This window comes from Chrysemys picta, chromosome 16 (assembly GCF_011386835.1).
Source record: "Chrysemys picta bellii isolate R12L10 chromosome 16, ASM1138683v2, whole genome shotgun sequence".
In the NCBI taxonomy this organism is placed as follows: Eukaryota; Metazoa; Chordata; order Testudines; family Emydidae; genus Chrysemys; species Chrysemys picta.
Window position 1 is genome coordinate 21,287,544 of NC_088806.1, and position 12,353 is coordinate 21,299,896.

General features: G+C 49.3%; 2 protein-coding genes across 28 annotated transcripts in view; both read left to right on the top strand.

Moving 5' to 3' along the window:
- NTM (neurotrimin) overlaps window positions 1-12,353 on the top strand; it is a 678,721-nt gene that overhangs the window by 552,209 nt on the left and 114,159 nt on the right. The gene's annotated exons all lie outside the window — the stretch shown is intronic.
- Window positions 9,708-12,253, top strand: LOC135975921 (uncharacterized). The gene is made up of 2 exons (XM_065569302.1): window positions 9,708-10,689; window positions 11,684-12,253. The coding sequence occupies exons 1-2, from the start codon at window positions 10,113-10,115 to the stop codon at window positions 12,157-12,159; spliced, it is 1,053 nt and encodes a 350-aa protein (XP_065425374.1). The 5' UTR covers window positions 9,708-10,112; the 3' UTR covers window positions 12,160-12,253.

Here is a 12,353-nt window from a genome sequence, read left to right on the forward strand (position 1 = left end):
GGATATGCCACAAAAATGTAATTGCCCCCCGGAATCCTGGAAGAGACTCATTTGCAAAATGCAAGGCCACAGCTCCTCATCTATGAGATACCACGCAGAGGAACCTGGCATGGCTCTCTGAGTTCTGAATAAGGGGACTTCACACACAACCCACTAGCCTTTGGGACACAACAGCTTTCCTTCCTTTCATCTTCACGTTCCCCCTGCAGGTCTAATTAATGAGCAAATGCTTCCAAGCTCTGCCTGCTCCTTTCAGCCACCTGGGTGGTTGCTGCACTCTCCGGGGCACGCGCCTTGGTCTGGGGATCCCAAACAAACCTGCCTCTGGCCCCTACTGTGTCTCAGCCTTAGCCCCCACCTGCTCACCCTGCTCCCCATAGGACTCTTAAACATTTAAGTCTTGCAAACACAGCCCTTCCAGGGGCTACCAAGGGGAGGGGGAAGGATGGCATCTGGAAACCTCTATTTATATATGTAACAGTCCCTCTCCTCTGCCTGCAAAAGGCTCCTGCAGCCTTGTAAGATGCGGTAAAGAAAGTGGGCCTTATCTCGGTACTGGAAACAGAAGGGTGAGGGAAGCACCGCCTTGGCTGGGGTTGCATTTCACTTAGACACCACATTTGCATGATAGAAAACAAGGGAATTTTAGTGCTTCAGACAAACCAACCAGGGGATATTAGCACTTTTCCATCTCTTTATCAGTTTCCCTGGCCCTATCTGACTCTTTCTGTTGTCGCTAGAGCAACTAATCACTCCCTCCCCCTTTGTTTGGTGAAAATGAGTTTTCCCACTCCTTCCTGGGTCGTGTTAATCTGCAAATCCTGCCATTGTTTGATAGTTAATTACCTGCTTGCTGGAGTTGCGGGCTGTGTGGCTCAGGTGGAAGGGGGAAGCGCTGAGATCTTACCCAGCCGTAGGAAAGCAAGCGGCACAGAGCCAGGGCGCTTCTCCCCACATATGGCACCGATGCGGTCCTGCGGGATGGAGGCACGCAGCCCCATGAGCCTCTCTGCAAGGTGTGCGCCGTGTAGATAATGGGACCGTTGGGCCTACGGCGTGTTCACGCCGCCTTGTATTTCCTTTGTGTGTCTGTTTGGATTCAAACACTGAACTCTGCCCAATTAATTTTCCTTTGGTGGCGTCAGCCCCTTTTCTTCACATGAGAATAAGAATAACTTCTAAGGCCTCACTCCTCCCGCCTCACTTGTACTGGTGTAAATCAGGACTAACCCCATCGCAACCCATGTGGCATGGTTGTGAAAACAGCATAAGTGGGGAAAGAGTCAGGCCCTCGCTTTCTGGCCACTTGGGCCCCAGGCGTCTGGGTTGCTTGCAGGGGAACTGAACGCAGAATCTGTGCCTGGCTTCATGCCTGAGCCAGAGCAGAACCTGAAATCCCAGCACCTCACTGACGGCTGCCATGTACAGAAGAGTCAAGCCCAGCGAGCCTATGCCACTGGTAGGGAAAGGTGCCCTGCAGGACCCCACTGCTCGGGCTCTGGGGGATGGCTAAGGCAGAGGGGCAGAGAATTGCAAAGCCACGGGCCCTTATGTGGATTATGCCTCCCACTCCAGATTGCAATGGAAGTCATTCAGCAGGCCCGGCTCCCTAGAGCTCATGTGAGATAGGTGGCTTTAGCTGTTGAAAGTCCTGTTGGATAAGAGGCAGCTGGCCGGGATCTAGTAGCACTGAGTCACCCCAGTGAAGGCTGTGAAGCGATCACCCCAGAGCATTCTGCAATAGCTGCCGTCAGAGTGAATTTCAAGAGCGTGATGGTCACAGCACGGTGAGGTCTGGAGGCCGAGGCAACTGTGACTATGTCGGCAATCCACAGGAAAACTACAGCCTCAAATTCAGTCGGGAACACTGATACAGCTGCCGGTTGGGGGCCCTGCACTAGACAGGGCTGCTACTGAACCAGACGAGAATATCTAGGTAAAGTCATTCCAGTTTCTTATATAGTTTGAGCTGTCACCAGCTCTTTCACATCCAACACGGCAGTCCTGGCCAGGCGCTGGGATAGCGATGAAATAGAGCCAATGTGATTGGGTGAGGCAGTATGGCCTAACTCTCGCCTTTCGGTCTATGTGCTTATACCTTGCTCTTCACTGTGGTATCTAAACGCTTAGATCGAGCTATTGGGAATGTACCTGTGAGACGGCAGGTGTTACCCACCTCTCCGTGGGGTGTCACATCCACAGCGAGCAGCCCCTTTCTCCACAGTCATCTCTGGCCTTGTCTAACCAACATCATTTCTGGCTTTGTGCCCGTCGCTGACTACAGCCTCTGCTTTGCCGGTCCCTGCTAGCGCTGCTTCTGTTCAGGTTCCCTCTCTTGGCGTGTAAGTCCCAGGGAAGAATTTCCAGGCACAGAACAACGAACCTGCGCAATAAGCTACCGGAGAATGTGATAGAAGCTCGAAGTGTTAATAGCTCCAGGAGACACCTGCATTTGTTGCTACCAGAGGAAAGGACTGGATGGAGGGATATGGTGTTAAGAGAGGCCAAGATAAAACCCATCTATCCCAGAGGGGTTGTGGTAGCCAGGGTTCAGATTAGGGCCCATGATGTTAGAGGAGGTGCACTTCATTATTATTATTAGTATTTATTATTATTGTAGTGCCTAGAGTCCACAATCAAGATCAGGGCACGCTCCATTGGTCTAGAGTCTGTACAAACACATGGGAAGAGACACAGTCCCTGCCCCAAAGAGCTTACAAACTAAATAGACAGGCCAGGCAACAGGTGGGAGGAGGAAGAAATGCACAGTGAGATTAAGTGACTTGCCCACGGTCACCCAGTAGGCTCGTGGCAGAGTTTCACCTGGGGGGGGGATAGCTCAGTGGTTTGCACATTAGCCTACTAAACCCAGGGTTATGAGTTCAATCCTTAAGGGGGCCACTTAGGGATTTGGGGCAAAATCAGTACTTCATTCTGCTAGTGAAGGCAGGGGGCTGGACTCAATGACCTTTCAAGGTCCTTTCCAGTTCTAGGAGATGGGATATCTCCATTAATTATTATTATTATTATTATAGGATCCAGGTCTCTGGACTCCCAGAGTAGTGCTCTATAGACTGGACCGCACAGGCCTCATGCCAGACTCAGCACAGGGGCAGAGACAAAGCCAGGTCACTACAGGCAAAATCTACTCCAGTTGTAATTCCTGGAACTACAGCAGGGATAAATTTGATTCCGCGTGTTTGAATACTTCATATCCGAGAGAGACTGGCTCCTGGCCAGATCAAGAGGTAAAGGGTGAATTTAGATTGTGCCTTGTATCCCTGCAGTAAGCAAGGTATGCAGCAGAGACGCTCCTCAAACTGATTCAGCGGTGAAAGTGCTTTGGAGCTAAGAATGAAGAGCTGAGAGGTTAAAACCACCCTTTCCTTCAAACAAACTCTCCATCTCTTTTGCAGACTCTTTATTGGTGCTGTTTCTTTCCTTGCTTCCAATATCCATCCATCCATCCCTCCCTCTGTCTGTCTATCCATCCATCCATAGGTGCTGACTTTTCTTTTTCCTGGAGGATGCTCCACCTCAGCTCCTCCCCAAGGCCCTGCCCCTACTCTGCTTCTTCTCCCGAGGTCCTGCCCTCACTCCGCATCTTCCTGCCTTCTCTCCCCACCTGCCGCTGGCTCCTCTCTGCCCTTCCCGAGTGCCTCCTGCCAGTCAACGAACAGCTGATCGATGGCTAGCTCTCTCTCTCTCTCTCTCTCTCTATCTAATCTCTAATGCTTGTCACCACGTAGGCATAGATCCATGTCACTCTTTCTCTGTTGCTGTCTTTGTTTGCACCAGGTTACCAAACCTTGCCTCTCTTCTTAGGTCTATCCCAGCCGCACCCCTCTCCGATGCTGTGTGAAAAGCCAGCTTGCGTCCCTTGAGTACTAAGTACTAGCCATGGCACCCTAGCAAACCTGCAGTCAGATAAACAAGATCATCTTACGCCAGTTTCTGCCCACCCCCATCTAATAAGTGATTCCTGCAACTGAGCTGTTTAGTATGCAACAAAACAAGGCCCCAGCGCCACGCTTGGGATGCTTCACAGAGGCTGAGTCGTTCCCCTGATTTAAGGAGCCTTTTCCTGGGGCATGGGGGGAGGAACACGAGCGTGAATCACGTCTCTTTTACTAATGTTGTGCCAGTTTACTTTGCACGTCGCTCACTGGAGGAAGAGAGAGAAGCCACCCAGTGCACTCGGTCTATTGGGTCAATGGGTTTATAATGCGTGTCAGGGCTGGGGCTATTCCTGGAAAGGTGAGGAACTCTATGAGGTCAGGAGTTCAATAGTAGGGCTTGTGACCTACCAGAGGGGTGCAGAATGGGAGTCACTCAAAATGGCTGTCTCTTCTGCACTGCTGTAGACATCTAATTAACCTTAGCTAATTCTCCCCAGGAGAAGGGCTGGTTGTTACAGGCTCATTACCGTGCATGAATTACTCAAATGCCTTTGCCATTCCTCTGCCCGGTCTGGAGTTCATTCAGGCTGCCATTGAAAGCAGAGCTGTGTTCTCCCTGTCAGCCTGGCTCAGTCTCTGGAGTCCATTGGAAGTCTCCCTCTGTGTGTGTCATCTGCAGAGGGGCCAGAAGAGGGTTCTGTAGACAGGCTCAGCGAGCCGCTACTTTTCTATAGTGACCACCATCTTGTGTTCCAGAATCTCAGTATTTATTTATATAGGCAACCTTCAGGTGTTGTTCAACACAGTGACTTCTGCCTGAGTCTGTAGAGAGCCTGGAACAATAGTGCTAGAGAGAGAGAAAGAGCTATGAACTTCCCGATTTACTCAATAAAGTATTATCTCTGAATCCTAATGATGACAGCTGAAATGTTAAAACTATTAGCTATTTCACTGGTGACTTCACAAAGATGAAGGACAGTGCCATTGTGATCATCTCAATCTACTCTGAGGAGCAGTTCATTCCAGCATTGTCAGTGGGTTGAGCCTGGGTTCTGGGTGCAGTTTAGGAAATTACCATTGTGACGGGTTCCCCCTTGGGTGCCACCTGGAACTTGGGTACCATTGAGCCATCTGACCCAGCAGCTCGGGCTTCCTCTCTCACTGTGCTGCTGTGACAAGCTGCAGACCCACTCCCAGTCCTACACTTCCCTCAACATTGACACAGGTAAGGACACACCCAGCTGCAGTTACATGCAGGCTCTCTGACCAGCCACTGCATGAACCAACAATAGAGAGGCGACAAGCCGAGGACCCCAGAGTGGTACCATCCTGCCTTGGTCCAAACTCCAACCAGTATGAATTTATTATCCAGTTTGCCTCCCACTCAATGTAGAGAGGAATATGCAACAGCCTTTGCCCCTTGAGCTATGATTTCCCATGCATTTCACTCAAACTCACTGGTTTAGATAAAGCGAAAACAAGTTTATTAACAACAAACGATAGATTTTAAGTGATTACAAGTGATAGCGAACAGATCAAAGCAAATTACCTAGCAAATAAAGAAAAATGCAAACTAAGTCTAGAAAGATAGGATATGAATTAACAATCTCTCACCCTGACGGATGATACAAGCAGGCTGCTGATTCTTAAGGCACAAGCTACACTTGCTGTGCAGCTTGGAATCCCCAGGTGTCTCATACACAGGCTAGAAATCCCTTTAGCCTGGGTCCAGCACTTCCCCCAGTTCAGTCTTTGTTCCTCGGGTGTTTTCAGGAGTCCTCTTGTGTGGGGAGGGAAGAACAATGGATGATGTCATTCCCTGCCTTATGTAGCTTTAGCATATGGCGGGAACCCTTTGTCCCAAACTCAATTTGTGGAAAAACACTGACATCCCAAGATGGAGTCCAGAATCATGTGGCCTGGTCACATGTCCTTGTAGAGTCATAGCAGCCATTACTGACAGGCTGTCTGTAGCCTTCTCAGGAAGGCTCACCAGGTGAGAGTTAAGCAACCCCTAAGGCCTATTGTTTTCCCTAGTGGCTCATTGCCCTGAATAGGCCCTTCCCAATCAGCTATCTAGACTAAAAGCATTTTGTCTAGTGGGCATCACCCAGGTGTAACTACATTTGAAGCAAACGATAACTTTTCCAATGACTGCTCACATGACCCATCTTGTACAAAATGCATCATAATTATGCCATAAATCACATCATCATAATATAACTATGAAGAATATGGGATGCAGTGTCACAACCACCATTTCATTTTTTTCTTATTCTGACTCTTGGTTGTAGCAAGATAAGCCATTAAAAGGGTTGTATATGAATGTGCAAGTAATCCTGTACTTTACTTTTTACTGTCTTCAGGGTCTCCCATGGGTTTTATCTATGTTAAAAAAATGGGGCGTATTTGACAGACACATTAGCTTACCAGGCTAATTAACACCTTGTTAAACAGCACTTATCATTTAGTGTAGACAAAGACAGTGGTGTTAAAAAGGTATTCGCTGGTCATGGCCAACCCCATGGGATGCCAGAGTTGGCCACAACCAGTTAGCAGATCTTTAGCTGGTAAAACTGAGATAAACTAACCTGGTATAAACCCCCCTTTGTGACAGGACAGCCCATCTACATTAGGACATTGTCTGTACTACGGCCTGGTCTACACTAAATGTAAATTGACATACCTACAGCACACCGGGGTGTGAAAAATCCACACCCCTGAGCACCATGCCTATCCTGACCTAGCGCCCAGTGCAGACACAGACATTCCATCAACCTACCTACCATAACTCACAGAGATGGAATTCCTACAGTGACTGAAATCCCCCTTTCATCACTGGAGACTGCATTTGTGCTACAGATTTACAGTGGTCTATCTACAGCGCCGGATCTCGGTTGCTCTAGTGCCCATGTTGTGTCTAGCTGTGTCTAGTTGTGTCTAGTGTAGACATAGCATTGCCTAGAATTTAAAGTTATTAGAAGATGTTAGCAAATATCTTCTAAGGATGTGTCTACACTGCAAAAAGGTGTGTTCTTATCTTGGGTTAGCTAACCCATGTTAGCTGACTTGGGTTACAATAGCAGTGAAGACACGACAACTCTGCTTTTAAGCTGGGTTAGCTACTCAAGCTCAAGCTGATAGGGCAGCCTGGCCTTGAGTTAAAAGCAGAGTTGCTGTATCTTCACTGCTATTGTAACCCAAGACAACTAAGCCAAGTTAAGAAAACTTTTTTTTTTTGCAGGGTAGACATACCATAACACTCAAGAGCAGACAAGGCAGTGTATAACACATGATAAATACTGGAAAGAAAGAGTGGAAATAAGTTGTCCATTTTTAACAGTGAGGTTAATTAACCATTGGAACAGTTTACCAAGCGTTGTGGTGGATTCTCCGTCACTGACAATTTTAAATCAAGATGGGATGTTTTACTTCAAGATCTGTTCTAGGGATTATTTTGGGGCAGTTCTCTGGCCTGTGTTATACAGGAGGTCAGACTAGATGATCACAATGGTCCCTTCCGGCCTCGAAATCTATGAATCTATAAATAAACTAGTGGCACTAAACCCTAATGGGGAACCTATGCTGTAATTTGCCCCGTTTAACCTTTGTTAAAGTACGCGCTGCCTAGTCTACACTATACATTTAAAATGTTAGATTGTGTTAGCTAATATCTTTTCTTGTTGTTGTTGTTGTTTGTTTAGAATGTGTATCACAGTAGTGCACAGGAGCCTCAGTCATGGACGAGGACCATATTGTGCTAGACATTGTACAAACAGAACAAAAAGTCAGTTCCCAATCCAACAAGTTTACATTCTTGTGATGGGGCACCTGCCCCATACTGGGCTCTAAGGGGTTAATAGAGCCCTAGGGAGGCTGCGCAGGAGGCAGCCAATCAGAGAAGGGCTGAAGGGAACAGCCAATCAGGCCCATATAAAAAGGGAGCTGCAGGGCAGAGGAGGGCAGTTCTCTGCTGGGAGCCAGGGAGGAAGAACTGTGTCTCTGGAGGACTGAGAGAACTGCCAGCACCCTGGACAGAGCAGTGCTGCGAGCAGGGACCAGGGGAGCGAGCGACAGCTCCTGACTGGCTGCTGGGGTTTGCAGGCTGAGGTCCTGAGGCAAAAGCAAAGGAAGTGGCCAGACAATTTGCTGCAGTAGCCACTAAGGGAAGTGGCTGAACAATGGACTGCAGATCCCCCAGAAATGGGAAGCACAGTGTGTGGCACAGCCAGAGGGCTGTATCACTGAAGTGGACGCTGTGGTCCTTAGAGAGACGTGGGTCCTAGAGCAGGAGTGACAGTGGTGAGGCACCACCTGAAGAGGGCACACTAACATGCGGAGCTAATCCCCAAGACAGCCAGCGGGAGGCACCAGAGTGGTGAGTGAACCCCGTTAAAAAACTAAATACAAAGAATCATAGAAATGTAGGGTTGTAAGGGACCTCAAGAAGTCATCAAGTCCAGCCATCTGTTGCTGAGGCAGAACCAAGTAAACCCTGCCTTTAGATCTCAACCTACTCAAGGGTAGGGGCATACGCTGGTCTACCTACATCAGTGTCATTACATCAGGACACATTAATGAAGAAAAGGCATCTTAACTCCCTTACATCCACCTGGACTTCATTGCACCCTCTTACTGATGTGTAACTTACTCATTACCTCTGACTTGGTGATATCTGCAACATCGTTGTTATTTCCATGGCAACAGGCTGGAATATCATTCGCTCAGGATTATGAATGTGCAGCATTTGATCTGGGCTGGGAAGGGAGGAAGTTTTTACTTGCAAATGTAATTCACCATGCTCACTAATATTCACTCAAGGGGTGTTTGGCCTGAGCACAGGACGGGCAGCTAGGCACCCCGGAGGACTGCCCCAGGCTCCGATATTGACTCCCTTTTTGGCCTTGGCCAAGTCACTTGACCTCTCTCCAAATCAATTTAGCATCTGTGAGATGGAGATAATACTCTTCACCTACCTCGGAGGGGGGTTACAAGGATTAATTAGTTAATGTCAGCAAAGTGCTTTGAAGATGGAATGTGCGATGTGAGTACTGAGTGTTATTAATTATGTAGTAAGGGGGGAAGGGAGTGATTGCGGGGAAGGGGGGAAACAGAGAATCTAGAGCTTGTGTGTAGTGTCACTCCCTAGCCCAGGTGTGAGCAGACACACTGCAAAGCCATACCTGAGTTACTGGTCTTCATTGCTGCTTCATGCACGCAGGTGTATTTCTAAGAGCATATCCCATGGTTCTTTGCGGTGCAGGAAGTTGAGCTGCTCTGTGATTCTTTCCCAGTGAATTGAGGGAGAAGTTGTCTTGTCTTCTGGGGACACAGAGGGATGGGGGGAATTGTGGGAAAACATTGGAGGACTATAGGCACCCCAGAATGTGAGTGTCATTCAAAAGACTTTGGAGAATAAGCTGAACTGATCTCCTGAAATCAGGAGGATGAACCTGGTGCGACCAGGGTTTGAATCTGTGATTTTAGTTATGGCAAACCTGAGAGTGAGGCTTCAAATCCTTCCCCTCCAGCATACAGTCCTTGTTCCTATTCTGCATGGAGCTGATTCTGCATCCCTGGTGCACACACTGCAGTGCTCTGTTTGCATTGATTTCAGCGGGCCTGCCCCCCTAGAGTAAATAGTGCGCACAAAGGGGACAGAGGCTGATCCTGTCTCCACTCAGACATATATATCACCAGTCAGTTTCGCCCCCTTCTCCTAACCACGTTAGCCTCGCCCTGCCTTCCTTCATGCTCAGCTGCTCTGCATGCCCACACAAACCCTTGTCTTGGATGGCCATGCCAGCTAGTCACTAAGGCCTGGTCTACACTAGGCGTTTATGTCGAAGTTAGCGCCGTTAAATCGAATTAACCCTGCACCCGTCCACACTGCGATGCTATTTAGTTCGACATAGAGGTCTCTTTAATTCGACTTCTGTACTCCTCCCCGACGAGGGGAGTAGCGCTAAATTCGACATGGCCATGTCGAATTAGGCTAGGTGTGGATGGAAATCGACGCTAATAGCTCCGGGAGCTATCCCACAGTGCACCACTCTGTTGACGCTCTGGACAGCAGTGCGAGCTCGGATGCTCTGACCAGCCACACAGGAAAAGCCCCGGGAAAATTTGAATTTGAATTCCTTTTCCTGTCTGGCCAGTTTGAATCTCATTTCCTGTCTGGACATCGTGGCGAGCACAGCAGCACTGGCAACGATGCAGAGCTCTCCAGCAGTGATGGCCATGCAGTCTGTGAATAGAAAGAGAGCCCCAGCATGGACTGATCGTGAAGTCTTGGATCTCATCGCTGTGTGGGGCGATGAGTCCGTGCTTTCCGAGCTGCGATCCAAAAGAAGGAATGCAAAGATCTACGAGAAGATCTCTAAAGACATGGCAGAGAGAGGATACAGCCGGGATGCAACGCAGTGCCGCGTGAAAATCAAGGAGCTGAGACAAGGCTACCAGAAGACCAAAGAGGCAAACGGACGCTCCGGATCCCATCCCCAGACATCCCGTTTCTACGAGGCACTGCATTCCATCCTCGGTGCTGCCGCCACCACTACCCCACCAGTGACCGTGGACTCTGAGGATGGGATACTGTCCACGGCCGGTTCCTCAGACATGTTAGGGGACGGGGAAGATGAGGAAGGAGATGAGGAGGGCGAGGCAGTTGGCAGCTCTCACAACGCTGATTTCCCCGACAGCCAGGATCTCTTCATCACCCTTACAGAGATCCCCTACGAAGCGTCCCCAGCCATTACCCCGGACACAGAATCTGGTGAAGGATCAGCCAGTAAGTGTTGTAAACATCTAAACATTTATTTTTAACAAAACAGGAATATTAACAATTAAAAGAATGGGTTGTTCATGATTAGTGTGCCCTAGGCGCTTAACGGTTTAGTAAGGGGCAGTGCAAGTTTTGAAAAGAAATCTAGCAATGTCCGGTTTTCAGTGATTGTCCTGCACAAGCCGCTCTACTGTGTATTCCCTGCTACTGCAGCTACAGTAAAATGCGGTCTATATGTGCGGGGATAGAGCAGTAATCCTCCTGGGACATCTCGATGAAGCTCTCCTGGAGGTAACTTGAAAGCCGTTGCATGAGGTTCTTGGGGAGAGCGGCCTTATTGGGTCCTCCGAAGTACGACACGTTGCCGCGCCACGAGATTATCAGGTACTCGGGGATCATTGCTCTGCACAGCAGGGCGGCATACGGCCCTGGTCTTTGGAGGCTTTCCCGGAGCATTCTCTCTTTGTCGCTCTCGGAGATCCTCATCAGGGTGATGTCGGCCATGGTGACCTGCTTTTAATTAGGTAGGGGAATGTTAGTGTTGGGACTGCTTTCCCGTTCCTTTACAGAACTGTCACCGCTGGTTTGCAGCCACGCGGTGGAGGCGGGAGAGGGGCAGCCGAAAGGGATCGTTCCCGGGGACAGCCGCGAGGGGGTGGGACAGGGGCAGAGTTCCCGCTTGCCGGATTGCTGGCAGCAGGGACTGACATTGATTTAAATGTGAAATGAGGCCAGTGGTAATATAAAAGTTTTAAACTGCCACAAGTGTACGGCTTACCATGTCTGCCTGCAACAGAAATTCCGTTGTGCTGCCTCGCTTCTCAAATGTGCTGTTCAAGACCCCAGGCACAGAATGCGAAGGCCGAGAATTCGACCTTGTGCTGAGTGCGCATGTGAAAGGTGCTGTGCATGGTCTTGTTCACAGAGAAAGACTATGTTCTTTGTTCACAACTACATTTATCTTTCAGAGGAATTCACTCCCTTTTTCCCATTTCCACAGCCCCGTCTGCGACTGTCTCACAACCTAGCCTGGAATCACACTCCCAGAGGCTAGCGCGGATTAGGCGTAGGAAGAAGAGGACACGGGAGGACATGTTCTCTGAGCTTATGGCCTCTTCCCAAGCCCAGGCAGCACAGCAGACCCAGTGGCGGGAGAACTTGACCCGAATGCACCAAGCCAACATGGATCGGGAGGAGAGGTGGCGGCAGGAAGACCAGCAGGCGACTCTAACGCTGCTTGGACTACTGAGGGAGCAAACGGACACACTCCGGCGCCTTGTGGATGTTCTGCAGGAACGGAGGCAGGAGGACAGAGCCCCGCTGCAGTCCATCTCTAACCGCCCTCCCCCGCCACCAAGTCCCATACCCACCTCACCCAAAGTGCAAAGAAGGAGAGGCGGCAGAGTCCCTGCTAACTCTCACTCCACCCCTGCAGAGAGCTCTAGTAGCAGAAGGCTCTCATTTCCCAAAATTTGAAAAGTTCTTTCCTTCCCGCCTGACACAAGCCCACGTCCAAGTTTCACCTCCCAATGCCATGTGTAGTTGATAATAAAAAATTCGTTTCTGTTAACTACTGTTTCAATCATGTTCTTTTGGAGGAGGAGGGGAAAGGGGGTTGGAAATTGGACAGGACAGTCTCCTTTGGCAGGGTACATAGTCGGGGGCAGGCA